Source organism: Moschus berezovskii, chromosome 23, assembly GCF_049115385.1.
Source record: "Moschus berezovskii isolate FMDL1 chromosome 23, NW_MosBer_1.0, whole genome shotgun sequence".
NCBI lineage: Eukaryota > Metazoa > Chordata > Mammalia > Artiodactyla > Moschidae > Moschus > Moschus berezovskii.
In genome coordinates, this window is record NC_142482.1 from 23,229,617 (window position 1) to 23,256,804 (window position 27,188).

The 27,188-nt window shown below is 44.7% G+C and overlaps 1 protein-coding gene and 1 pseudogene across 2 annotated transcripts in view; both read left to right on the forward strand.

The window, feature by feature from the left end:
• Positions 1–12,473, forward strand: part of TBC1D22B (TBC1 domain family member 22B) — a 68,778-nt gene extending 56,305 nt beyond the window's left edge. For both annotated transcript variants that reach the window (XM_088831175.1, XM_055407257.2), the window contains one exon: positions 10,488–12,473. In XM_088831175.1, coding sequence (XP_088687301.1) covers positions 10,488–10,616 — 129 coding nt within the window. In that variant the 3' untranslated portion in view covers positions 10,617–12,473. The remainder of the gene's footprint in view (positions 1–10,487) is intronic.
• Positions 213–6,928, forward strand: LOC148774105 (lactoylglutathione lyase pseudogene; annotated as a pseudogene).
• Positions 12,474–27,188: the final 14,715 nt, after the last annotated feature.

Here is a 27,188-nt window from a genome sequence, read left to right on the forward strand (position 1 = left end):
ACCCGAGGTGGGGATGCGAAGAAGACTGAAGAGGTGGTGGAAGCCCGCCAGCTGCTGCAGGGGCCCAGGAGCCGGGGATGGGGAGTGGGGACTGAGGGGAGAGGCTGCCGGGCTCTGCGTCTGCAGAGAGAACGGCCGAGGGTGCTTGATTGTCATAATCTCTCAGGGTGGCGGCAGTGGGCTTTTGTTTTTCTGCTTTGTATGTTGCTGAACTGAGGGGTTTGGGGGTGTTTTTGTTTTAATGGGCATATATTCCTTTTAAAAATGTGAGGAGGGGGGAAGCCAGAGAAGGTTGGGTATTTTTCTAACTAATACCGTGGGCATTCTCAGGAACAGTAGCCTCTCCAGGTGACCCCCAGGCAGGCCCACTCTGTAATTGGTGTTAGGTGGTTAAAGCATAAGAAACCTGTCCCTCAAATAGGTGGAAAGACAGGACCCGACTTGCCCAAGGAAGGGCTTTGGGAGAGAAAGGGAGGAGTGGGCCTCTGCGGGTAGGTGCCAGGGTGGCGGGCAAAGCGCTGAGGCTTCTGCCAGCCAGAAGTGTGTGTGGTGCCCGGGATGAACAAGGGGCTGGGCTGAGCACGCGCTGGGTGAGCTGTCAGTTTCAATACTGTGGTTGAGGTGGCGCAGCTATCGGGAGCCCACAGTCTAATTTGGTTTATCATGAGCCAGGCTCGGAGGGCCTTGTCACATGTGATAGAAGCGCTTCACAGATTAGCTCAGAGGGGAGTGGAGGTAACTCCTGGAATGGCGTGTAGCAATTCACAACATCGACAGTATAGGACCATGGTCTGCGACTTTAAAACTGTGTAGATGTGAAGATGTTCTGTGCTGGGCAGCACATTCGATTATCTGATGGATCTGAGGCCTTTCTGCAGTAACCCACAGAATGATAGTGGGCTTTCTGTTGACTCATTAACACCTCAGCTCGTCCTCCTCAATAGAGGAATCTCCCCTCTTTCCTTGAGACAAAACGGAATGGGTGATTAAACGATAATCTGCAGAGTTCCCTGCAACTCCACAGATGTATAATTCTGTGAATAATGAAGGAAGAAGGGCGCCTGGCTGTGCTTGGGTAGGCCAGCGGTGTCCCTTAGGAGACAGCAAGGGCAGGAGAGTGTCGTGTGGTGTTGGGAGATACGGGCCCGTGACCTCTGCAGAGAAAGACAGCCCACGCTGCCCAACTACTGATAGGCCGCCTGCAGCTAAAACACTGCAGAAGAGGCTCTGTCCATGAGTACAGGTGTCCCAGAGAGCCTCACATGCCCAGCCCATGGGAGAGAAGGTTTTCGAGCTAAAAGCTGAGTGACTCAAAGAAGAACCAGGTGAAGTAGCTGCAGAATTAAATGAGTTTGTGGCAGTTTCAGCAGACCAGACATTTTATCACCCTTAAAGAAAAGGGAGCCAGTGGAGCATATATCAGGGGAACCAGCGACCCCCGCCCCCTTCTAAAGTTGGGGACTATGCAGAATAGTCCAGTGGTTAAGCCTCAGTCTCTGGAACCTGTCTGCCTGGGGTCAAATCCTAGCTCTGCTGTTTTTCTAGGTCTGCTACCTTCATCTGACTAACTTGGGACTGTAAGTTTTCTTACCTGTAAAATGGGATGAGAGTACTTACCTTCTAGAGCTGTTAATGAGGATTATACAAATTGCTGCCCTTGAAGCTGTCCAAATGGTATACTTAGCCCGTGGCCTTCAAAGCAGTGAGCTTATTAACCCTAATATTATTAGTTCCTGCAGTGTACTCTGAGTCTGGGAAGCAGTGAAATGAAGATAGCGTCAGGAACCCAACTCTTTTAGTGACTTTTAACTTACCTGCATAAACCCTGATAGGCTAATCCTGGGTACGACCAAGCTGGATGACCAAATGGAGCTGGAGAGGAGGTATTCAGAGGGTGCAGGGGCAAAGGGCGGTGCCCCAGCCATGTTGAGCCCCCAGAGGGAAGGACACCCGCTTCTCCCTGGCCAAGCAGTTGTCTAGGGTCACGCTGCCTGGGGTGGAGGACCGAAAACAGACACAGGAGGATCACTCCAAGAGGTTTCCTTGCTGAGACCTCTGAGCAAGGGAACCTCAGGTGTGTCCATGCACAGGGGCTGTAGGGGCAGATTGGCCCGGTCCTCTGGGCTGTAGGCTGCTTGAAACTGGAGCTTCTGGCAGAGCTGGGCCAAGGCCCTTTCCTGGTAGAAGGGGCCTCGGCGATTCTGGCCCTCAGCCTGGGCTGGCTGAATAGAATAATAATGATAATGTCCAGTTGCATTTTATGAAATTGTCTATAGGTCACACAGTCAAGTTTTGGCAGTTTAATAAGGTTCAATCTAATAATAGCGACTTTGCAGCACTTTTAATGTAGCAGGCACTATCCCAAGTGCTTCTCTGTGTTAGCTCATTACAACCATCCCACAAGAAAAGTTGTAATAACTACCCCTATTTCACAAATGGGGAAACTGAGTCATGGTGAGTGTGACTATGGTGTGTGCCTAGTCACACCTGAGATGAAGTGACAAAGCCAAGGTCACCCAGGGGAGTCAAGTACTGGCTTGATTCAAGTGGTGGAGACCCGGGAGCTGGGCTCTGGGCGTGGACTGTGGGTCCTGCTGCTCCCTTGGGGCCTGGCCAGGGACCTCCTGGGCCACTGGAGCTCAGTTTACATCCTCCTTCTCCTCCTCCGTTATTATGGAGGTAATGATTTCCTAGATACATTATTTAAGTCAGAGAGTACAGGCATTTCAACAAATGCCTGGTCACATGTAACCTAAAAATTCCCCTTGGGGAAAAGCAGCATCTCTGGGAGTCCAGGAGAGCATGGGACCCCACAGAGATGTCAGGGCAGGTGCAGCCCTCAGATGGCTCAGAAGTGATCTTCAGAAGCCCTGTGCAGGGAGCTCCAAGACCAATAACTGAGTTCCTTTAAATACATAAAAAGGGAACTGGCAGAGGAGTTGGTGGGACCTGCTGATGACTCTTAAACCAGAGGAGCAGCTGGTCTCAATCCCTTGCTTTCATATTATAGAAGCAAACCTTGGAGAGATTCCCACCCTGAAAGTGACTTTTGTAGGAGACAGGTCAGAGTTGTTAAATAGTGCTAAGCCCATGGGCTGTTCCAGCCTGGATAACCAACTAAGAGTAAATAATGCCCTTGAACCAGATGGCATCCACCCACCACTTCTGTGGGAACTCAAGGGTGGGATTGTGGAACATTGCCCAAACACAGGCCCCACTTTCAGAGACATCCAGTAAATTGCTAGTTTGAATCATCCCCAGAAAGTGCCCAGATTTTAGTACCCTGGGAACTAAAGATCTTCCACCCAGAGCAGGCGGGTATGAGAAAGGATACAATTCCTCAACATAGAAACAAAACAAACATTGGAAGGGGACTCAACTTTCTCTAGGGGAAGTCTTGCACTAAATGTCGTAGGTACTCTTGATGCTGGGAAACCTGTGAATAAGTGTGATGCTGGAAAAGTTTACATAACAAGGACATGTCTTTGGAAGTTTTTATTGAGACCAAGGGAATTGCTTCACTGATTCTCAAAACAAGAGGGATTTGTTTCAGAATACTTATTTAGGAAGCCGGATGAGTGTGGGTGGCTGCAGCGTTCCTAGGGACCTCGATACAGCAGTGCGACCACGGCAGAACTACAGCCTACATCTGGCAGCCTCACCAACAAGACCACCCTCAGCTGCTGCTGCGACCCGGATCCCAGCAGGGACGATTTCCTGTGAATTAGGGATCCTAAGAAGTCATTGGATTTTTGTGCTAGAATTCTTGGAATGAGACTATTCCCAGAATTAGGTTTTCCCACTGGGAAATTTTCACTGTTCCTTGGCTTAGGAAGGTAAAAACGACACCCAGAAGATAAGATAAAAGGACTTCCCTGGTGGTCCAGTGGTAAAGGTTCCACGCTTCCACTGCTGGGGGCATGGGTTTGATCCCTGCTTGGGGAAGTTCCACATGCTACATGGTGTGGCCAAAAATAAAAGATGCATCATGGGCCATCTCCGGAAAAGCTGCCCTTGAACTGACACACAATTGGAGCACTGAACACACTGGGACCAGAGTTACCACAATGGCGATTCAGACCCTCGGGATTTGGTCACATTGGAATTGCTGTTCCTGACATTCACGGGGCTTGTAAAAGGTTTGAAAAACTGGGAGTCCAGTGTGGAAAGAAACCTGATGATGGTAAAATGAAAGGCCTGGCATTTATTCACAATCCTGATGGCTTCTGGAATGAAATTTTGAATCCTAACAAAATGATAACTGTTACTTCTATAAGAATGCTGATTTGAGATTTCAGCAAAGACATTGTGGAAGGTAAAACAGGAAACCCAGTGATTCAAGATATTCAGATAACAGATGCATCCAGGACTGATGGATCCTTGTCCCAACTCAGATTATTCTTAAGTCCATTTCCCTTTCTTATTTCAGCTGTTTTTCACCTAACTGTTCAGTCATCCTAGTTTTAAAGTAGTGCTTTGTCTTATGTCCTTGAATATAGTTGTATAACTTTACTTTTTTAGGCAATAATTAGAACAGTTCCCTTCAGAGGCTGCATATTCCTTCTGTCTCCTTACGAGCTACAAGTCTACAAGTCTGCCTTTGAGTCACTGTTTTCAGAAAAAGAGAAAAAAGCGCTTAACATGTTTTTGTCATGGTTACCTTCTGGGGTTTTAGTTCCTCAGAAGTGATTTTTCACAATGAGAAGTAAAGAACCCTGAGCATGCGTGCACACACACAGAGAAAACTTATGTGACTAGGAAAGTATTTTTACATGCCTGAATACACTTAACGTTTGCAAAGAATGTTCCAGTGTTCCTGGGTGATTCCGCCCACAGTGTCATATTTAATAGTATATATTTTCTGTGCCCTTTAAGTTCTCTGTTATTAATTACTTCACGTCTTATTTGGTTGTCCTTGGCCCTTATTACCGAGTAAAATTAATCAGCTCTTGCAGATTTCCTTCAGACAGCTCCTTCTGTGGCTTCTTGTCTTTTCATTCCTTCTGCATCATTCCCCACTTCTCTTCTTGTCTCAGGCACACAGTATTTAGCATAGTGGTTATAAGCACAGACTCTAGAACCAGATGAGTCTGCTGTTAGTCACTCAGTCATGTAGACTCTGCAACCCCGTGGACTGTAGCCCACCAGGCTCCTCTGTCCATGGAGTTCTCCAGGCAAGAATACTGGAGTGGGTTGCTATTCCCTTCTCCAGGGGATCTTCCTGACCCAGGGATCGAAGCCGAGTCTCCCACGTTGCAGGCAGATTCTTTACTGTCTGAGCCACCAGGGAAGCCCAGAACCAGATTACCCAGGTTCAAATCCTAGCCCAACACTACTCTGTGATCCTATGCAAGTTCCTTAACTCCTCACCCTCACTTTTTTCGTATGTGAAGTGGGCATAATAAGATGTGCCTCATAGAGTTGATATGGGGCTTAAATGTGCTAGAGTGCATGTAAAGACCCCATCGAGTGAGTGGTAACTGCTCAGTACGCGGTAATTACCACTATGATGGTGATTATCCTTGATGGTCCCCCTCTTGTTCTTCGATTCTTCCATCTGTTGAACATTCTCTAATGAGTTTCCCCTGCTCATTTTCTTACCAAGGATTCTGCTTATTACCCGCTACCCCTTCTCCTCCGGCCCCCTTGTCTAATTGTTGTCTTCCCCCGACCCCCTCACACATGGCTCGTTCTTCCTCTTCTTCCTTTGGAATCTGGATTCTCAGCAGGTACGTTTTCCAAGCGTTTCGAGCTTTTCTTCTCTGAGAGCCATGGCCTCTTCTCGTTCACTTGGAATCCCACTCAGCTGCTTGCCCCATAAGCTGTCCTCTCACACCTGCAGTTTCACCTGACTGTGTATTAATGCTTCGTACTTCCATGAGCTGGCTTTGTAACATGCAGTTGTTCCCCACCCCACCAGTGTATCTTCTCTAACCCCTTGATTAACGTACCTGATTTGTAATTGACAGCGTCTTTTCACACCCATGATGATTTCAGTTTCTGCTTCTTTATCCCTGATGCATGGACAGGGTTCCCATTTTTACAGAGCTGTGCATTGGGAGGTGCAGTTCCTGGGTACGGCCACCAGGTGGCAGAATGGTTCCTCCCGCCTAAGCCTCAACTGCTGGTGGGAGAGGTAGTAGGAAACTGATATGTTCAAGGGTAGAATTATTTCAGGGCTTCTGGGAGGTTTCTAGCAAGACTAGAAAAACTGGAAGTTACAGGTAGATTCTCTCCTAGAAAAAAATATTCTCCTCTAGACACATTAACTGTTGGTTGTTTTTGCTTATGAGTTATTCAAGTGTATGTAACCATTACAGAATCTGCCTGCAGTGCAGGAGACCCAGGTTTGATCCCTGGGCCAGGAATATCCCCTGGAGAAGGGCATGGATACCCACTCCAGTATTCTTGCTTGGAGAATTCCATGGACAAAGGAGCCTGGTGGGGGTCCTCCTGGTGGAGTCCACAGGGTCCCAAAGAGTCAGACACGACTGAGCGACTAACAGCAACCATTATAGAAAAATTAGAAAATACCAATAAGAAAAAAGAAGGTACTTGAAATCTTACCATACAAAGGTGATATATCTCCTTCCAGACATTTTGCCATGCACATCTATGTGAATAAATGCATATTGTCTGTACATAACCCTTAATGGAAATACTCTGTGTATTGGGTTGGCCAGAAGGTTTGTTTGGATTTTCCTTTTTTTTTTAAGGTTTTTATTTATTTATTTACTTGACATGTACACACCGCTGTGTTTCATGTATTTATTTTTGGCTGTGCTGGGTCTTCGTTGCCGCACTCAAGGCTCTAGTTGTGGAGAGTACGGGCAGCTCTCTAGTTGCTGTGCATAGGCTTCTAATTGTGCTGTCTTCTCTTGCTGCAGAGCACAGGCTCTAGGCGCAGGGCGTCAGCAGTTGCAGCGCAGGGGCCCATCACTTGTGGCTCGTGGGTCCTAGAGCATGCAGGCTTCAGTAGTTGTGGCGTTCAGGTTTAGTTGGCTCCTCAGCATGTGGAATCTCTTTCTGGAACAGAGATCAAATCCATGTCCCTGGCACTGGCAGGCAGATTCTCATCATCCACTGCACCACCAGGGAAGTCCTGTTCAGGTTTTTCTATATGATGTTGTCAAATATGTTGTTTTTGTAACCTCTTTTTATCATTGGTACAAAATATAGCAGGTGTTCCATAATGTCAGAATGTATAGATGTGTATAATTTTTCCCGTTTTTGTATTTTTCGCACATTACATGAGTACATGCTCATACAAAAATTGTGAAAGCATTAATAACTTGAGTGCAGGGTATTCCATTTTACAGATTTATCTTTGTTTTTTTGCTTTTTTTTTTGGTCACACTGTGCAGCTTGCTCTATCTGATCAGTTCTCTGATCAGGGATCGAACCTGTACACTCAACAGCTAAAGCATAAAGTCCTCACCACTGGACTGCCAGGGAATTCGCTTGACTTGTGGCTTTCAGTTCGATTCTTGGGCTTGGAAATCCAGGGACAGAATTTACAATTAGCCAAGTTTGTTGAATGAGAGTATTAAGCCCTGGTAGAGATCCAGGGACATGAGCATTTTTTTCTGGATCAGTCTTAGGTACCTTTAAAGTGTTCATGCCCTTTGACACAGTAATTTCATTCCTAGGAATTTAGCCCAAGGAAATAATCTAAAATACGGCTTTATGCACAAGGCTGTTCATTGTCAGTTCATTATAGTAAAAAACCAGAAATGATTAAATGCTCAAAACAGGAAGATACTGAGTAAATTAGGGTACTTCTGCATCATGGAAAATTCTTTGACCACTGAAAATGTCTAAAAGGAGTTTTTAATATAAGAGGAAATGCTTATGTTAAGTGCTAAACAGATTCAAAAGTGTTTAGAGAAAATGTTTCATCTGTGTCAAAATGTGCAGAGAAAGGCCTGGGAGGAAAAATGCTGAAATGTTTAACAGTCTCTTCCTCTTGATTGTGAAGTTAAGGGTGGTTTATTTTGTGCTTTGTTACTTTCAACAAACAAACTTGCAGAAAATGTGTATTACTAAGGGGAAAATGTTCTGTAACATAAGTAATATACAAAGACTTTATTGTAATAATTGAAAATGAGGGGAAATATAATGAGAGAAAGCAAAAGTCTCACATCCACCAGTGTTAACAGTTTCACCACCTAGCCTTTTAAAAATTTTACACACAGACGTGCATATGCAAACATAGTTGTCTTTTCTCTTTTACCTAAGTGGGATCATAACTTTTTCTGCAGCTTGCTTGTTTTTGCCCCTAAAAATGTCTTTGATATCTTTGCACCTTGACACATGTAGTCCTGCTTCATTTTATAGGTGCTGCTTGTATTTCATAATTTGGACAGTTGTGTTCTCTAAGTGCCCTGTACTGACAGGCACCTCCTTCATGTCCTCTTCCCCATTATTTGAAGCAATGGTGCGGAGCTGACCCTTGTACAGGAGTGCAAATGTTTCCCAAGAAGTACTAAGAAGTTAAGTTGCTGGATCAGTGACCATGTGTATTTCTGGGTTTATTTTTTTCCCCTTTGATTTTTTGTTCTGTTTTGTGGGAGAGGGGTATTGTTTGGTTGTGGGGTTTTTTTTGGCCACACTGTGCAGCTTGCAGGATCTTAGTTCCCCAACCAGGGCTGGAACCCAGGCCCCGGCAGTGCACGCACTGAGTCTAACCACTGGGCTGCCAGGGCAGTCCCTGCATCTCTGGTTTGTTAAGATGATATAAACTTGTCTCCTGAAACCAAGACCAGAGAATAACAGTGGCTTAAAACAAAGTAGTTGTTTGCTTTTCTTCCATTAAGAGGCTGAGTGTAAGAGTCCAGGGCTAACGTGGCTCCAGGGTGGCAAGGACTTGGATTTCTTCTCTCTTGTTGCTCTGCCACCTTCAACACATAGGTTTATTCTTAGGGTCTAAGATGACTGCTTCAGACTCCTCCATTCATCACCGTTTTCTAGGAAGGGGAGGAGGAGTTTAGGGCAGAACCCAGGAGTTACACTGCCCCCCAGATTGGCCAGAACTTATCATACTGGCCATACCCAGCAGTGATGTTCCCATGTATCTCTGTGCCCAGCTACACTTCTGTTACTAAAGGAAGAAATGTTGTAAAAGATACGCAAGACCTCTTCAGTAAAAACTACGAAGCATTGCTAGAGGGCACGCATCGGCCAATGGCAGGGTTACAGCATGTTGATTGGCCATTGGCATTTTGTACATTACCTGTTTGCATCCGATTTTTTTTTCCATTTAGTGGTTTTCCTTTTCTTCTTACTGATTTGTAGGTACTTCTTTTTTATTGTAGATATTAACCTTTAGTCTTTTATAAGTGTTATAAATATTGTCCTATAGTCAGTTTTCTTGTATTTTAACTTCATTTTTGTGCCTTGATACCACGAGGTTTCAAAACTGTATCAAATCTGTCCGTCTCTCTCTGGGTTCTGTCTTGCTACTGTTTCTTTTACAATCAGAAAAATAAGATCCAGTTCAGAAAGGCAGAGAGAGAAAGCAAAGTGGCAGCAAAGGCAAGGGTAACTAGATTATTGAGATAACCTAAAAGTTCACATTCATCCTTTATTCTAATATCCTCTTTACTAGGCTGTCTCCATGGAGCTGATTGAGGGACCTGGGCTTTGAAAACTGGATAGGATTTAGATAGGTAGAAGAATAAAAGAGGAGGTGTTCCAAGCAAGAGGAACAACCTAAATTCAACCCTGGAGGCACAGATAAATGTGGCTGAAGTGGACCTGGCCGGATGAGGCTCATACCTTGGGAATAGTGGGAAATAAGCTGGACAGGTAGGTTGAGGACAGTCTTTGGGGAACAGGGCAGAGGATAAATACAGTGATTAACAAGCAAACATTGGGATTAGGAGAAAGATTGTTCAATGCGAAAAGGTTCGTAGCAGTCTTCCCCATGAAGGTGTTTTGTGCTTTTTTTTTCCTTAAAGGAAATTAATGAAGTATCTAATAAAAGGGAAATGTTTTAGTAAATTAGAGTATAGTCACATGATGGAGTACTAACATTGAGAATAATCATTTTTGAAAGCTGTGTGGAAAAACACAAAAATTATAGTAAAAAAGGATGATTAAAAAGCATGTAAAATCATAATTATGATTACAGCTATTTAAAGAAATGTGCATGTGAAAAAAAGAAAAGGAATACTTTGAAATTAAGAGAGGTATATTTGGATGAGTGATTATTTTTCTCCTTTAAAGATGCTTATTTATTGTTGTCATCCTCTATTTATAATATTTTTAAAGAGGCAGGTGTTACTGAATCAGAGACTCAGCAGAGGCTTTTCAAGGCTTCCTGAAGGAGAACTAGGGGCTAAGGGCCGTGTGCCGCATGGGAGGAGGGAGGCCAGACCCCGGGGATGGCTGACCCAGGAGGAAGGGGCTCCATTCCACGGCCTGCGGGTCCCTTGGTCAGTAGTCCCGCAGTGATCAAATGATAAAAGTCCTTTCTTGCATTCCAGGGTCTCCTCATGCTGCTGCAAAACCTACCTACGATACACTGGGGCAACGAAGAGATTGGGCTGCTCCTCGCCGAGGCCTATAGACTCAAGTACATGTTCGCTGATGCCCCCAATCACTACCGCCGATAGGTGCTGTCTCCCCAGGGGGACCCAGACTGCCCCCCATCTCTGATGGCAATCTGATCACTGTGGCCACTGTGCGAGCCGTGGACTCCGGCCCGGAACCACTCCTGCTGTACAAAGCTCACATCCGCCGCCCAGGTCTTAACTTTCTGGCGTGCCTGCCCACCGCTCCATGTCTCTGGACGGGTCTCCTGGACCACTATCAGTATTCCATGACACGTGGATGGGCGCAGCTCTGGGAGAGGACAGAAAAGGAGGTACAGGGTTGTCTGCCCCTTTAAGAGAAACCGGAGGGAAGAAGGGGAAGGCTCAGGGTCTCAACTCACATTGCCCTACGTGGACTGGCTGTCTGTTGCCTCCCAACCCCAACTGACACCGTTGCTTTTCTGTGACGTCGTTTGATTTGCTCATAGGTCAGAAATGCCTTATGTTTCCAGAAGACTCCGGGCCCCTCCCCTCTACCCCCAGCTCCTAGCCCTTCCCTTTCTGCCCGAGCCTGAGCCAGTGAGGGGCAGCTTCCTAGGGGCTTTGTTCTCAGTCAGAGGAGGCACTGATGCTTTTAACTCTGGGGAGAGACCTACACCCAAGGGCTAGGAATTTTATTTTTCCTTTTCTCACACAGATGTCTGTATGTGTGCCTGCGTCTGTGTGTGTGTGTGTGTGTGTGTGTGTGGGTGGGTGGGTGTGCACACCCATCAGCATTTAGTTACATGTCCGAATGTGTCTGGACCAGCCCCGTCAAACAGCCAGCTGGGAAGGGCCCCAGTGACCAAGTATACACGCATCCCATGAGAAGGATCAGGTCAGGGGAGGGAGAACCCCCCGCTTTTTCCGTGATGACCCACTCCAAGATATTATTATGTGTAAATTGTGTTATTATGTATATGGGTAAAGATGTATAAATATATGTCTTCTTTGTAGCAGATATGATTTTTATATTTATAACGTGCATCAACATGTGAAAGCAATCTAGGTCACTAGCACAGATGAAGTTGCCAGGCAGGTGGCTTCCTAGGCGCCCCTCCCATGAGGGAAGTGAACAGGCATCGGCCAGAGTGAGCGCAGCCGACAGATGGAGCTGCTCTGATGAGCATCAGTGTCTCCGAGATTTTCCTCTCCCCCTCCTGCCCCCCGGGCCCAGGCCTCCGTGGCACATTTGCCCTGTTCCTTCCCCGTCTTGGGCAGTCAGAGCTACCCTCCCTTCACCACAGCTGCTTCCCCCACCCCCAGGGACAGGACTGCAGAGGCAGAAGCCCCTCTGCAAGTTTCTGGCCCCCTGCCTTTCCCCTGGAATTGGGGGAGGGCTTTGGTTTTCACGTTTTTAACAAGGCAGCATGGTATTCAAGATAAGATGTGACTGTCAGTGCCAAGGGAGAGGGGTTTCCTGCGTGTTCCTGGGGCCTGGGGCTCTTCCCAGAGAGAGGCATTTGGTGTCCCCCCACTATCACCATCACCCCCCACACCGCTCACCAGACGGCTGACCTGTGTTAGATGCCGGGTGTTCAGCAGCGAAGAGGTGGAGCAGGGAGGCGGCAGGCAGCCGGCACCCTCTGGGGAAGCTGGGCGGTGTCCCCGCGGGTGAGGCCCTGAGTCTCCCAGTGGCGCCCATGGCGCCGGCATGTTACATTTCTCACCAGGAGCTGTTTCTCAGGCATTCTTTCCAGCCCTCTCCTTCTCCCCGTCCGTGTGCCTCAATAGCCTCCTTCACAGAGTGAGAGGGCTGTGGTCCTCCCTCGACCGGACTAATTAAAGAAAGACACTTGTGTTCCCAAGTGGTGGTTTTATTTTTTTAGTTTTTATGTTTGTATGGGAAATTGTGGATAAAGTGAAAGACTGTAAATAAATAGTGTATTTCCTCCTCCACTGCTGAATTTTCTGCCGTGGATTTGCGTAACCCCGAACCTAAGGTCTCCTTTTCTCGGGCTCTTCGTGCCGATGCCTGTAAGCATGGGAGGACGAGCTTTCTGTAGGACAAGCACAGGATCGACAGGAGGGCGGGAGGCAGCCTTCTAGGATGTCGGTAAACACTTGCGAGCACCACCTCTGTGTGGATACTGTTGACACAAACAAGTAACGTGATTCGTGATTCTTCATCGCTCATGTGTATAGGGCACCTTGTCGTGTGCGAAGCACTGTGAAAAGCACTTGAGGTTTATTTCATTTATACAAAAGGAGTATATAATCGAATGGAGGTTAGAAAATGGACTGGAATTTCAGCACTAGATGAAAGCCTGGAGACATCTAGTTCAACACCCTCATTGTTCACAGAGGAAAGGCCAACCAGGCCAAGGCCAAGGAGGGGTCATCAAGAATGAGAACTAGAGGATAGGCCTTCCACAGACTGGCCCTTCACTTAGGTTTTGGTTGGGGTTATTTTGTTTGTGTTTGGGTTTTTTTTGAGGTTTCGGTGGTGGTAGTTAGTTTTTCTCTTGGTAACCTTACTGAGAAATATCTTAAGAAAGGCAGTTGACTGCATTTTCCTTCTACAAAGAATGAACTAGAATGGTAGTTTCTCCACCGAGAACATCTCCCTGGGATTCATTGGAGAGTGTTTCTTGGTTTCAGTCATTAAGAGCCATATTAGGATCAAATTCAGCTACATGTAACAGAAACCAAAAATAACAGCTGGGTTCACACAGCATGGGGATTTACTTCTCGCTACCATGAGTGTCCAAAAGTAGGCAACCTGGGGCTGGTACAATGAGTCTGTTTCACAAAGTCTTTAGGAACCTGGAATCCTCCAGGTCTTCTTGGCCAAGGTGGTAGCTAGCACTCCAGCTCCAACATCCATTTTCCAAGCAACAAGATAGATTAAAGAAAGGAGACAAGAAAAAGTGCAGGAAATGTGGAGCAGTATTTTATATAAAGTTCCTGAAGGCCGCTCCATATTATCTCCGCTTACAACTCATAGGCTAGGACTTAGTGGGGATTAGTCTGTTCCAGGACACCATATGCCTAGCTCAGAATCAGGATTCGAAACCATGGAGGAAGGGAAGAACAGATACTAGAATTTGAGTGGCATTATTTACAAAAAGAACTTTTGAAAATGGAGACTTTCTGATAAGCATATGGGAATAGGGGATGGATCTGACTGAAATTCAAGTGATCGTTCATGCTCAGACTTATTATTTAACTTTTTTCATAAAATAGTATTTCTATATGATATTATTTGGACTCAGGTCATTAATTGTTCCTGAGGCTGGTAGAGAAAATAACTGACCTATACTTGGCTTCATTCAAAACTTCTGTTTTTCATTTATGTAGAAAGTTAAGCATTTTCTGAAATATGTTTAATCCTGATTAGAAAATTGGTGAAAACTTTTCAGATGAATCTTGGCATACTCTGACCTGCAGTTTATCTGTTCTTTCTGCGATCAGAACTTCTACAATTCTACTTAACTAGGCCCTGTTTCTGTTTTTATTCATCCATGAGGGGAGAGTGGTAGTGACCTTGTTGTTCTTAGAGGTGTGAATCTCGTGTTGAGAGTTTGGCTTGTCTTGGATTGGACTTTGCACGTCAGACACAGCTTTGTAAAGCTTCAAGGATTGGAGTCAGAACCTAAGGCCCAGTAACTGAGCCCTTCATACCTCTCCTCAGGACTTCCAGTTCTTCGTTCCTGGTTGGAGACCATTTTGAAAGCTGCTGCAGACACCAAGAAGTCAATTTATTAGATTCATGATGAAACAGGTGAGATTCACACAGGATCAGAGAACAGCACGTTGTACGTGACCAGACTCTTCCGAGCCTGTGCCAACTTGCCAGGATAGCTGCAGCTACAGCCGATCAGAGCATCTCCTTGTTTTGGCAAAGGCTGAATTAGAATTCTTAGAAGCAAGGAGAATCCATGTTGATTTTGATTCAGCAGGTGATCTGTGAGCTGTGGCTTCTGAGTGATGAATGTGAAAGTCCCTTCTTGAACTGATAGCTGGAGGTGGGGAGTCTGGAAGCCAGACCCCGAGGCGCCACTACTTGCTCTGGAGATACCAAGCCTGTCTCTATAGTGACCCTAACACACCTGTCCTACCCCACCCAGCTGTCCGAGAGGCAAACCCAGACCGTCTCTTCAAGCCACTGGTCTCCATCCTTCTTCTTCTCCATCCCTTTAACCTGTATTTAATGTGGGATTCTTAGAGACAGATATAGTTGGGCCTTGATCTCCAGTCCAATCTGACAGTCTCTTAATTTGATGCATTTGGGCCATTTACAAATGATATTGATGTGGTTGGCTTTAAAGTCTACCATTTTATTTTTTTCTGTCTGTTCTCTTTGTTTTTTGTTTGTCTCTCCCCTTTCCTGCCACTTTTGGGTTGTTTGAATATTTTTTAGTATTTCATTGTACTATGTCTATTCACTTTTGGTTATATCTCTGTTTTTTAAGACATTGCTCTCAGGATTATAATACACAAATCTAACTACCTACTGTTAATATTTTATCACTTCCAGTAAAATGTAGATGCCTCTCAGCCATATATTCTCCTCCTTTTATGTTAGAATTGTTATATAAATTATGTCAGGATACATTGAAAACCTTACCAGATACTGTTACAATTTTTGCTTTTAATAGTTACATGTATTTTAAAGAACTTAAGAGGAGATGTTTACCATTTATGTTCTTCCTTGATTCCTTCTGTTCCAAGTTTCCCTCTGCTATTATTTCCCTTCAGCCTGAAAAACTCCCTTGAGCACTTCTCTTAGAGGAAGTACGTAGTCCTCTTAGTTTTCCTTCATCTGAAAATTGATTTTATTTTGCTTTCATTCCTGAATTTGTTCTCTCTAGATATAGTTATTTTTTTTCAGCACTTTAACGGTGTCCCACTGTCTTCTCACTTCCACAGTTTCTGATGAGAAATCCATAGCAATCGAAATCATTGTTCTATATCTAAATAACCGTTTTTATCAGACTTTTTAAAAAAAATTGTAGCAAAAGGTGCATGCACATATTATAAAATTTGCCATCTTAATCATTTCTGGGGAATGAGCTGGCAGTCTAGTGGTTAAAACTGCCAGAACCCGGGTCCAGTCCCTGGTCAGGGAACTAAGATCCTACAAACCACACGGCATGGCTATATATATATAGTATTGTCGTTGTTTAGTCACTAAGTCTTGTTTAACTCTTTGCAACCCCGTGGACTGTAGCCCACCAGGCTCTTCTGTTCATGGGATCTCCCAGGCAAGAATACTGGAGTGGGTTGCCATTTCCTTCTCCAGGGAGGTGTGTGTGTATGTATGTGTGTGTACGGTAGTGTTAAGTACATTCACACTGTTGTACAGCCATCACCACCATCCATCTCCAGAACTCTTTTCATCTTGCAGAACTGAAACTCTGTACTCATTAATAGCTCCATATTTCCCCCTCCGCCCAGCCCCTAGCAACCACCATTCTACTTTCTGTCTTTATGAATTTGACCGCTTTAGGTACATCATATAAGTAGAATCATACGGTACTTGTCTCTTTGTGACTGGCTTATTTAACTTAACATAAGGTCCTCAAGGTTCATTCACGTTGTAGCATATGTTGCTGCTGCTGCTGCTAAGTCGCTTCAGTCGCATCTGACTCTGTGGGAACCCATAGACGGCAGCCCACCAGGCTCCCCCGTCCCTGGGATTCTCCAGGCAAGAACACTGGAGTGGGTTGCCATTTCCTTCTCCAGTGCGTGAAAGTGAAAAGTGAAAGTGAAGTTGCTCAGTCATGTCCAACTCTTAGCGACCCCATGGACGGCAGCCCACCAGGCTCCTCCATCCGTGGGATTTTCCAGGCAAGAGTACTGGAGTGGGTTGCCGTTGCCTTTTCTGAGCATATGTTGCTGCTGCTGCTAAGTCACTTCAGTCGTGTCCGACTCTGTGTGACCCCATAGACGGAAGCCCACCAGGCTCCCCCGTCCCTGGGATTCTCCAGGCAAGAACACTGGAGTGGGTTGCCATTTCCTTCTCCAATGTGTGAAAGTGGAAAGTGAAAAGTGAAAGTGAAGTCGCTCAGTCGTGTCCGACCCTTAGCGACCCCACAGACTGCAGCCTACCAGGCTCCTCCATCCGTGGGATTTTCCAGGCAAGAGTACTGGAGTGGGTTGCCATTGCCTTTTCTGAGCATATGTTAGACTTCCCTTTTAAGGCTAGTTCATTGTATGCATATATTTTTTCCATTCATCACCAGTTGGCTTGCTTCCTTTTTTTGTGTGTCTATCGTGAATATTCTGCTATGAATATGAGTATATAAATATCTCTTTGAGACCCTGCTTTCAATTATTTGGGGTATATACCCAGAAGTAGAATTGACAGATCATATGGTAATTGTGTTTTTAATTATCTGAGAAACCACCATATTGTTTTGTTTCTGAGAGTGCTTTTAAGATATTTTTTCTTTTTTTGGGGTTTAATTATGTGTCTGACTGGGTCATTTTGTTTCTTTGGTTTTTGGAGGGTTTGTTTGGTTGGTTGGCATTTATCTTGTTTGGGATTCACTGAATTTCTTGAATCTGTTTTTTTGGTTTTCCTAATTTTTGCCACACCATGTAGCATGCAAGATCTTAGTTCCCTGACCAGGGATTGAACCTGTTCCCCCTGTAGTGGAAACACCGAGTCTTAACCACTGGACCTCCAAGGAAGTCCCAAGAATCTGTAATCTTGTCTTTAACCAAAATTGAGAATCTTTCAGCTACATCTTCAATTTTTTTTTTTTCCCGCACCAATCTCTTACTCATCCCCTGGGATTCTAAAGAATGTTGGACCCACAGCCCCTAACACTCCTATTCATTAGGTTCTTTTAATCTTTCCCCCCCCCTTTCTGTTCTTCAAACTGGATAGTTTCTCTTCATCTATCTTCAAGTTCATTGATTCCTCTTCTGTCACCTGTTGAGCAATTTTGGATTGTATCCTGGACATTTTGAGTACCGTGTATGAGACTCTGTTATTGTCGTTGGTCACTAAGTCGTGTCCAATTCCTTGCCCGCCAGACTCTTTTGTCCATGGGATTTCCGAGGCAAGAATACTGGAGTGGTTGCCATTTCATTCTCCAGGGGATCTTCCCAACCCAGTGACTGAACCCATGTCTCCTGCATTGCAGGTGGATTCTTTACTGCTGAGCTACTGAAAGAGGCTCTGGGTCTTATTAAAAATCCAGCTCTCCTCCTGTTTTGTTCTTTATTATTTTTGGCTGCACTGTGAGGCTTTTGAAATCTTAGTTCCCAGACCAGGGATTAAACCTGGTAAAAAATGCAGAGTCCTAATCACTGGACCACAAGGGAGTTCCCTCCTCCTGTTTTTATAAGTAAAGTTTTATTGGAACACAACTCTGCCTGTTTGTTTACATATTACCTATGGCTGTTTTGGCACAGCAACAGCAGAGTTGAATAGTTGTGATGGACTGTATGATTCACAAAGCCTAAACTATGTAATATCTGTCCCTTTATGGAAAAAGTGTGATGACCCCTGCTCTAGGAAGCGTTGATTTTGTTTTGTTTTAGCAGGCAATCAATCCAGTTCGGTTCAAATTGCAAGCTCTGTCTCTTTTTCTGTGGGCTGTTGTCCCAGTGTCATTTCAGTTTTTCAGAAGCTTTGCTCGGCTGTTTAGGGTTTGATGATGCAAAAGATGTGCCAGTTCACACACAGAATTAGGGGACCCCCTTCTCTAGCTGGCCCCTCTCTGGGCGAGGAGGGGGGTGTCTCCCTATCCTCTTTGGTTCACCAGGGCTTCGTTTCCCAGTCAGTGAACCAGAATGACAGCATTTCTCTTGAAATTTCAGCTGCCCATACTGCTGCCACCACTGCTTCAGAGTTGAGGGCTACCCTTGGGACCGGTCCAGGAGAGACAGAAAAAAATTTTAATGAGAATTCTGACTTGGAACAACCCTTTTCCCAAGTCTGGTCAGAGAGATGGGGTTTGTGAAAGAAATATGTATTTGGTCTCTGCCTCCGGTTCCTGCCACAGAGCTCCTAAAGTCATTTAATTTTTTGAGAATTAGGGGTGCATGTAGTCAAGGCTATGGTTTTTCCACTAGTCGTTTATGGATGTGAGAATTGGACCATAAAGAAGACTGAACCCAAAGAATTGATGCTTTCAAACTGTGTTGCTGGAGAAGACTCTTGAGAGTCCCTTAGACAGCAAGAAGATCAAACCAGTCAATCCTAAAGGAAATCAACCCTGAATATTCATTGGAAGGACTGATGCTGAAGCTGAAGCTCCAATACTTTGGCCACCTGATGAGCTGACTCATTGGAAAGTACCCTGATGCTGGGAAAGATTGAAGGCAAAAGGAGAAGGGAATGACAGAGGATGAGATGGTTATTGGATGGCATCACTGACTCAGTGGACATGAATTTGAGCAAACTCTGTGAGATAGTAGAGGACTGAGGAGTCTGGAAGGATATAGTCCATTGGGTCTCAATGAGTCAGACATGACTTAGGAACTGAGAAACAACAAGGGGTGTTAGGCTTCTCTTTTTTTCCTGACATGTGATCTTGGCCTCCTAGTTTCTGACACAGATCTCCTAAATCCCTTGGGATTTCCTGAGTGGTAAGAGCATCTTTTGTTCTAATGAGGGTGACCCTTGGTGGGCTTCTGAATAGATTCAGGATGGGGACCTGGTCACAAGAAAGATTATATCATGATTAGAAGCCTGGAAACTTTCAGCCTCACCACCCATCCTCTGGGGAAGGGAGGAAGATTGCGGATTGAATTAATGATCGATTATGCCTATGTGATGAAGCCTTCATAACAAATCCTTACCAAAGAGGATCAGAGAGATTCCAGTTGAACACATCCATATGCTGATAAAGTGGTGCTCCCCAACTTCACAGGGACAGAAATTCCTCCACTCAGCTCCCTTCCTCCCAGACTTCCATTTATGAACCTCTTCATCTGGCTGTTACTTTATAATAAACCAGGAAAGGTAAGTGTTTCCTTGAGTTCTGTTTTCTTGAGTTTCTGATACAGCAAATTATCAAACCTGAGGAGGAGGTGGGTTATGGGAACTCCTGATCGGTAGCTTGTTGTTCAGAAGTAAAGATGGTATCCTGAGATGTGTGACTGGCATCTGAAACAGACAACCTTGTGGGAATGAGCCCTGAATCTTTGAGGTATGCACTAACTCCAGGTAGTTAGTGTCAGAACTGAACTGTAGGACACCCAGTTGGTGTCTGGAGAGTTAAGAGAATTGGTTGGTGTGGAAAAAAACCCACACACGTCTGGTGTCAGAAGTAAAGCTGTGAGAAGAGTAGCAGAGACAAGAGTTGTTTTCTTGTAGTTTCTCTTCAAGTTTTTGCTGACTCTGCTACTGTGAACTCCCCTCCAGGGGGCCTACTCTCTGGTCAAAGCTGTGAAAGAAAAAAGGAAAAAAATTTTGAGCCGCCCAACACAGATAGCTTCTCCAAGCTCCCTAATTTGCCTGCTTGTTTACTTTGCAGAGTTCTCAGTTAGTTGTATTTTTTCCAGAATATTTAGTTGTAACTGTTGGCAGAGAGACTACAGTGGGCTTATTCCATCTTGTCCAGAACCAAAAACCCTTCCAACCTTTAGTGGAAAAAAAACAAACAAACTGACAACACATTTTACATTAAGACCCATATAGATACATACACAAATATGAGCAACATTTCACAACAGCACCTGCCCTCACTATTTGTGATGGCCTCTGACCTGTTCTATTGTATTCCATTTTTCAAAAATAGAGGTCAAGAGTCTTTGTTGTTCACTCACCTAGTCCAGTCCGACTCTTTGCAACCCCATGGACTGCAGCACACCAGGCCTCCCTGTCTCTCACCATCTCCTGAAGTTTGCCCAAGTTCATGTCCATTTCGTCAGTGATGCTATCCAGCCATCTCATCCTCTGATGCCCTTTTCTCCTTCTGCCCTCAATCTTTCCCAGCCTCAGGGACTTTTCCAATGAGTCGGCTGTTCGCATCAGATGACCAAAACACTGGAGTTTCAGCATCAGTCCTTCCAATGAGTATCCAGGGTTGATTTAATCCCTCAAGATTGACTGGTTTGATCTCGCTGTCCAGGGGACAGGAGTCTTCTTCAGCACCACAGTTCAAAGGCATGAATTCTTTGGCATTCTGCCTTCTTTATGGTCTAGCTCTCATAACCACACATGACCACTGGGAAGACCATAGCCTTGACTATACGGATCTTTGTCGGCAGAGTAATGTCTCTACTTTTCAACACACTGTCTAGGTTTGTCATAGCTTTCCTGCCAAGAAGCAATCATCTTCTGATTTCATGGCTGCAGTCACCATCCACAGTGATTTTAGAGTCCAAAAAGAGGAAATCTGTCACTACGCCCATCTATTCCCCCTCTACTTGCCATGACGTAATGGGGCCGGGTTCCATGATCTTAGTTTTTAAAAATATTTAGTTTTAAAATATTCATTACTGAGTGTTAACCTGTTTGAAAAACACAACTCCAAATATTATGGAAATAGAGAAGGCTGCTACTAGCTGTAATAAATGTAAGCACATTCCAATAAGTCCTGAATAATAAATACTAGAGCTGATAGTGCAATAAATTTATGAGTCCAAAAACATGTGATGAAAATTGCATTATTACCTTGGTTTGTAGAACTCAAGCTTCTGCAAATGATGAGCAGCCCTACTCTTGCCCATTTCCCCAACCCTGGACAGAGGTGCACTAAGTTATGAGTCTTCGTGATTTTTGTAGCCCCAGAGTAGCCAGCTTACAGTGATCTGATTCAATTGTAAGTCACCGCAGGCCTGATTTTATATTAGATGCTTGATACCATGTATTATTTCCAAAAATAAACAGTCTGAAGCCAACTCTGCAATGAGAGGAAAACAAGGCAGTAATTATTGATAGCTGATTCTCACTGCCTTCTTTCCCTCTCTCTTGCCTACCTCCTCACCCCCCTTTAATAGAATCAGATGGGTAATAAATATTTGAACGAGGTTGTAGATCCTTAAAGAAACAACCAGGGCCCCAACAAAAAAGGAAGAAGTTCGTTGCCTACAGTACTAATTTCAAGTACCTCCAAATCATCCACCCTAATTACTGATTACAGATAACTGCAGAATATAATAAATTCAGTGACTCCTGAGTACTTCCAGAATATAATAAACTTGATTAAAGGTTTCAGAAATATAACTCTATACTTGAAACCCCATGTTTACATAAAATAGCACTTAATAAACAAGCCATCCAAAGCAGATGGTCCCTTTCCCCCTCCTCACCTACTTCGGGTTTTCTAAAAAGTTCCCTTTCAAAATAAAAGACATCTTTCCTTGATTCTTTTAGCACTGAGTCTTCCATTTTGTAGATGGGCAGAGAAGAGATGATGGGAGGACAAATGAATAAGAAAAAAGTAGAATGAAGGAGAATGTAGAGCTGTCAGCCCCACCTCTCCACCCCTGCCCCCTGCCCCCAGAGACAAAGGCTATATCACCCCATCTGGGGCCTTATCTCTCCAACAGTCACTCACCCTGAATTCCTCCAAGTCTAGGAGACCCAGCTGTGCACTCACTGTTCACCCCATCCCCAGGGTGACTAAATGTAGCAGTCTATCAAAAAATTGACCTGCAATCTCAAGGTTAGAGAGTCCTTAAAGAGAAACACAGGACCTCACTTTAGATGCTACATCAAGACACCTTTCTTCTCTGCTCTATCTTTTGAAAACACAATGCAAAAGTCCTACCTCACCCTTACTGAACCTCTCAAAGGAGAACCATGCTTCAAATCAGTTGGCAGAGCTATGCCCCCAGAGTGGATCAACCCTTGCTCACAGAAGGAACTCTGGTTTAGACATTTAAAAAACCCATCATGCTGGAGATGGGTAATAAAAGAGCCTAAAATTGATTGGCTTTCTACTTTATAACTTGCCAATTAAAAGAAAAGAAAACATCTTGTTTTCATATCTGGACAAGGGAGCATAGAAAAGGTATAGGGAGATAAAGTTTTTTCCTGCAGGGGGTGGGTTCTGCAGAAACTGACCATTCTACGGCTCAGTCATGTCCAACTCTTTACGACCCCCAAAGACGGCAGCCCACCAGGCTCCTCTGTCCATAGGATTTTCCAGGCAACAGTACTGGAGTGGGCTGCCATTTCCTTCTCCAGGGGATCTTCCCAACTCAAGGATCAAACCTGAGTCTCTTGCATCTCCAGCATTGGCAGGCAGATTCTTCACCAATGAGTCACCTGGGAAGCCCATCTTCTACAGCAACAGCTAACAATTATTGGTACTTACTCTGTACCAAGCATAATTATCTTATGGGAATTAACCAAATCAAATATGGGGCTTCTCTGCTGGTCCAGGGGTTAAGACTCCACACTTCCACTGCAAGAGGCACAGCCAAAAACAATTCAATTCTCACAACAACCCTGTAAGTTTAATGCTATCATTTTCCTAACCCTCATCTTATAAATGGGGAAAGTGAGGCTTGGAGAGGTCAGGTAACCTACTCATGATCTCACATCTAACAAGTAGCAGAACTGGGATTTGAACCCAGGCAACGTGACTCCAGACTCCACACACCTCACTACATGCTGCAGTAGCCTTTGGCTTACCAAGGAATTGAGTAGGGGTTGGCCTCACAAAAGAAGAGGTGGCAGGAATACACAGAAGAACTGTACAAAAAAGATCTTCACGACCAAGATAGTCACGATAATGTGATCACTGACCTAGAGCCAGACATCTTGGAATGTGAAGTTAAGTGGGCCTTAGAAAGCATCACTACGAACAAAGCTAGTGGTGGTGATGGAATTCCAGTTGAGCTATTTCAAGTCTTGAAAGATGATGCTGTGAAAGTGCTGCACTCAATATGCCAGCAGATTTGGAAAACTCAGCAGTGGCCACAGGACTGGAAAAGGTCAGTCTTCATTCCAATCCCAAAGAAAGGCAATGCCAAAGAATGCTCAAAGTACCGCACAATTGCACTCATCTCACACGCTAGTAAAGTCATGCTCAAAATTCTCCAAGCCAGGCTTCAGCAGTATGTAAACCGTGAACTCCCAGATGTTCAAGCAGGTTTTAGAAAAGGCAGAGGCACCAGAGATCAAATTGCCAACATCCGCTGGATCATGGAGAAAGCAAGAGAGTTTCAGAAAAACATCTATTTCTGCTTCATTGACTATGCCAAAGCCTTTGACTGTGTGGATCACAATAAACTGTGGAACATTCTGAAAGAGATGGGAATCCCAGACCACCTGACCTGCCTCTTGAGAAACCTGTATGCAGGTCAGGAAGCAACAGTTAGAACCGGTCATGGAACAACAGACTGGTTCCAAATAGGAAAAGGAGTGCGTCAAGGTTGTATATTGTCACCTTGCTTATTTAACTTATATGCAGAGTACATCATGAGGAACGCTGGGCTGGAAGAAGCACAAGCTGGAATCAAGATTGCTGGGAGAAATATCAATAACCTCAGATATGCAGATGACACTACCCTTATGGCAGAAAGTGAAGAGGAACTCAAAAGCCTCTTGATGAAAGTGAAAGAGGAGAGTGAAAAGGTTGGCTTGAAGCTCAACATTCAGAAAACAAAGATCATGGCATCTGGTCCCATCACTTCATGGGAAATAGATGGAAAAACAGTGGAAACAGTGTCAGACTTTGTTTTTTTGGGCTCCAAAATCACTGCAGATGCTGATTGCAGCCATGAAATTAAAAGACGCTTGCTCCTTGGAAGGAAAGTTATGACCAACCTTGATAGTATATTAAAAAGCAGAGACATTACTTTGCCGACCAAGGTCCGTCTAGTCAAGGCAATGGTTTTTCCCGTGGTCATGTATGGATGTGAGAGTTGGACTGTGAAGAAAGCTGATCGCCGAAGAATCGATGCTTTTGAACTGTGGTGTTGGAGAAGACTCTTGAGAGTCCCTTATACTGCAAGGAGATCCAACCAGTCCATTCTAAAGGAGATCAATCCTGGATGTTCATTGGAGGGACTGATGCTAAAGCTGAAACTCCAATACTTTGGCCACCTCATGAGACGAGTTGACTCACTGGAAAAGACTCTGATGCTGGGAAAGGTTGGGGGCGGGAGGAGAAGGGGACGACGGAGAATGAGATGGCTGGATGGCATCACCGACTCTGTGGACATGAGTTTGGGTGTACTCCGGGAGTTGGTGATGGACAGGGAGGCCTGGCGTGCTGTGATTCATGGGGTCGCGGAGAGTCGGACACGACTGAGCGACTGAACTGAACTGAACTGAACTGGCCTCACAAAAAAACACAGAACAAAAGGCAATCACTTACACTCCATTCTTTTATGCCACCTCTATTCCAGGGAGATAAAGGAAATGAGAGAGATGGAGAGAAAGAGAAAGATTTGATCATCATGATCAAATCATTTTAATTCATTAACTTGAGTTCTAAAGTCTGCAGCGACAGCTGTCTACCAAAATCCATGCTGCCCTTCCCAGAGTATACAACTGTTTCTGGAAACTGGCTGATTAACCAGGGACTACATTTTACAGCCTTGCTTGGATGTAGATGGTGTCATGTGACTAGGCCTCTCCAGTAAAATATGTGTCCCTTTTGAGACAAGACAATTAAGCAGGTGTGCCTTCTCCATTTTCTCCTCCCCTGTTTTGCTTTTTGGATGCAAACGAACCGAAGCCCTGAGGAAGAGAGAAGCCACAGAATAGAAGTAATTGGAGTTCCTGGGTGATTTGATGGAAGGCTGTCCACCAATCAGGAACACTGCACTGAATAATTATTTGAGTAAGAAATAAATTTTATTGTGTAGAGCCACTGAAATTTGGGGTTTGTACGTTACAGCAGCAAGCATTACCCTAACTAGTATATGAAGCAGTGCGTGTGTGGCAAGTCTCTTCAGTCATGTCTGACTCTCTGTGACCCGATGGACCGTAGCCTGCCAGGCTGCTCTGTTCATGAGATTCTCTAGGTGAGAATACCGGAGTAGGTTGCCATGCCCTCCTCCAGGGGATCTTCCGGACCCAGGGATTGAAATTGCATCTCTTATGTCTCCTGCATTGGCAGGCAGATTCTTTACCACTGGCGCCACCTGGGAAGCCTGTATAAAGCAGACAATTCTCCTAAGGTAGCCCTCACACACCCTTCCTGTTCCAATTTTTTATAACTGTATAACAAACTATACCAAAACTAAATGGCTTAACACAACCATTGGATTCTGCTCACAAACTCTGTAGGTCAGGAACTCAAATGGGGCATGGCAGGGATGGTTTAGATCTACTTCATGATGTCTAAAACAAGACTGGGAGCAGGCTGTGGCTCAGATCATTAACTCCTTATTGCAAAATACAGCTTAAAGTAGGGAAAACCACTAGACCATTCAGGTATGACCTAAATCAAATCCCTTACGATTATACAGTGGAAGTGAGAAATAGATTCAAGGGATTAAATCTGATAGAGTGCCTGAAGAACTATGGACGGAGGTTTGTGACATTGCACAGGAGGCCGTGATCAAGACCATCCCCAAGAAAAAGAAAGGCAAAATGGTTGCCTGAGGAGGTCTTACAAATAGCTGAGAAAAGAAGAGGAACTAAAGGCAAAGGAGAAAAGGAGAGATATACCCATCTGAATGCTGAGTTCCAAAGAATAGCAAGGAGAAATAAGAAACCCTCAGTGATCGATGCAAACTAAAGGAGGAAAACAATAGAATGGGAAAGATGAGATCTTTTCAAGAGAATTAGAGATACCAAGGGAACATTTCATGCAAATATGGGCACAATAAAGGACAGAAATGGTATGGACCTAACAGAAGCAGAATATATTAAGAAGAGGTGGCAAGAATACAAGAAGAGCTATACAAAAAAGGTCTTAATGACCCAGATAACCACAATGGTGTGGTCACTCACCTAGAGCCAGACATCCTGGAATGCAAAGTCAAGTGGGCCTCAGGAAGCATCACTACGAAAAAAGCTAGTGGAGGTGATGGAATTCCATCTGAGTATTTCACATCCTAAAAGATGATGCTGTGAAAGTGCTGCACTCAATATGCCAGAAAATTTGGAAAACTCAGCAGTGGCCACTGGACTGGAAAAGGTCAGTTTTCATTCCAATCCCAAAGAAAGGCAACACTAAAGAACTACTGCACAATTGCACTCATCTCATTTCAGTTCAGTTCAGTCACTCAGTCATGTCCTACTCTTTGCGACCGCATGGACTGCAGCATGCCAGGCCTCCCTGTCCATCACCAACTCTCAGAGTTTACTCAAACTCATATCCATTGAGTCCACGATGCCGTCCAACCATTTCATCCTCTGTTGTCCCCTTCTCCTCCTGCCTTCAATCTTTCCCACCATCAGGGTCTTTTCCAGTGAGTCAGTTCTTCGCATCAAGTGACCAAATTATTGGAGTTTCAGCTTCAGCATCAGTCCTTCCAATGAACATTCAAGACTGATTTCCTTTAGGATGGACTGCTTGGATCTCCTTGCCGTGCTAGGGACTCTCAAGTGTCTTCTCCAACACCACAGTTCAAAAGCATCAATTCTTCGGTGCTCAGCTTTCTTCATAGTCCAACTCTCACATCCATACATGACCATGGGAAAAACCATAGCCTTGACTAGATGGACCTTTGTCGGCAAAGTAAAGTCTCTGCTTTTTAATATGCTGTCTAGGTTGGTCCTAGCTTTTCTTCCAAGGAGCA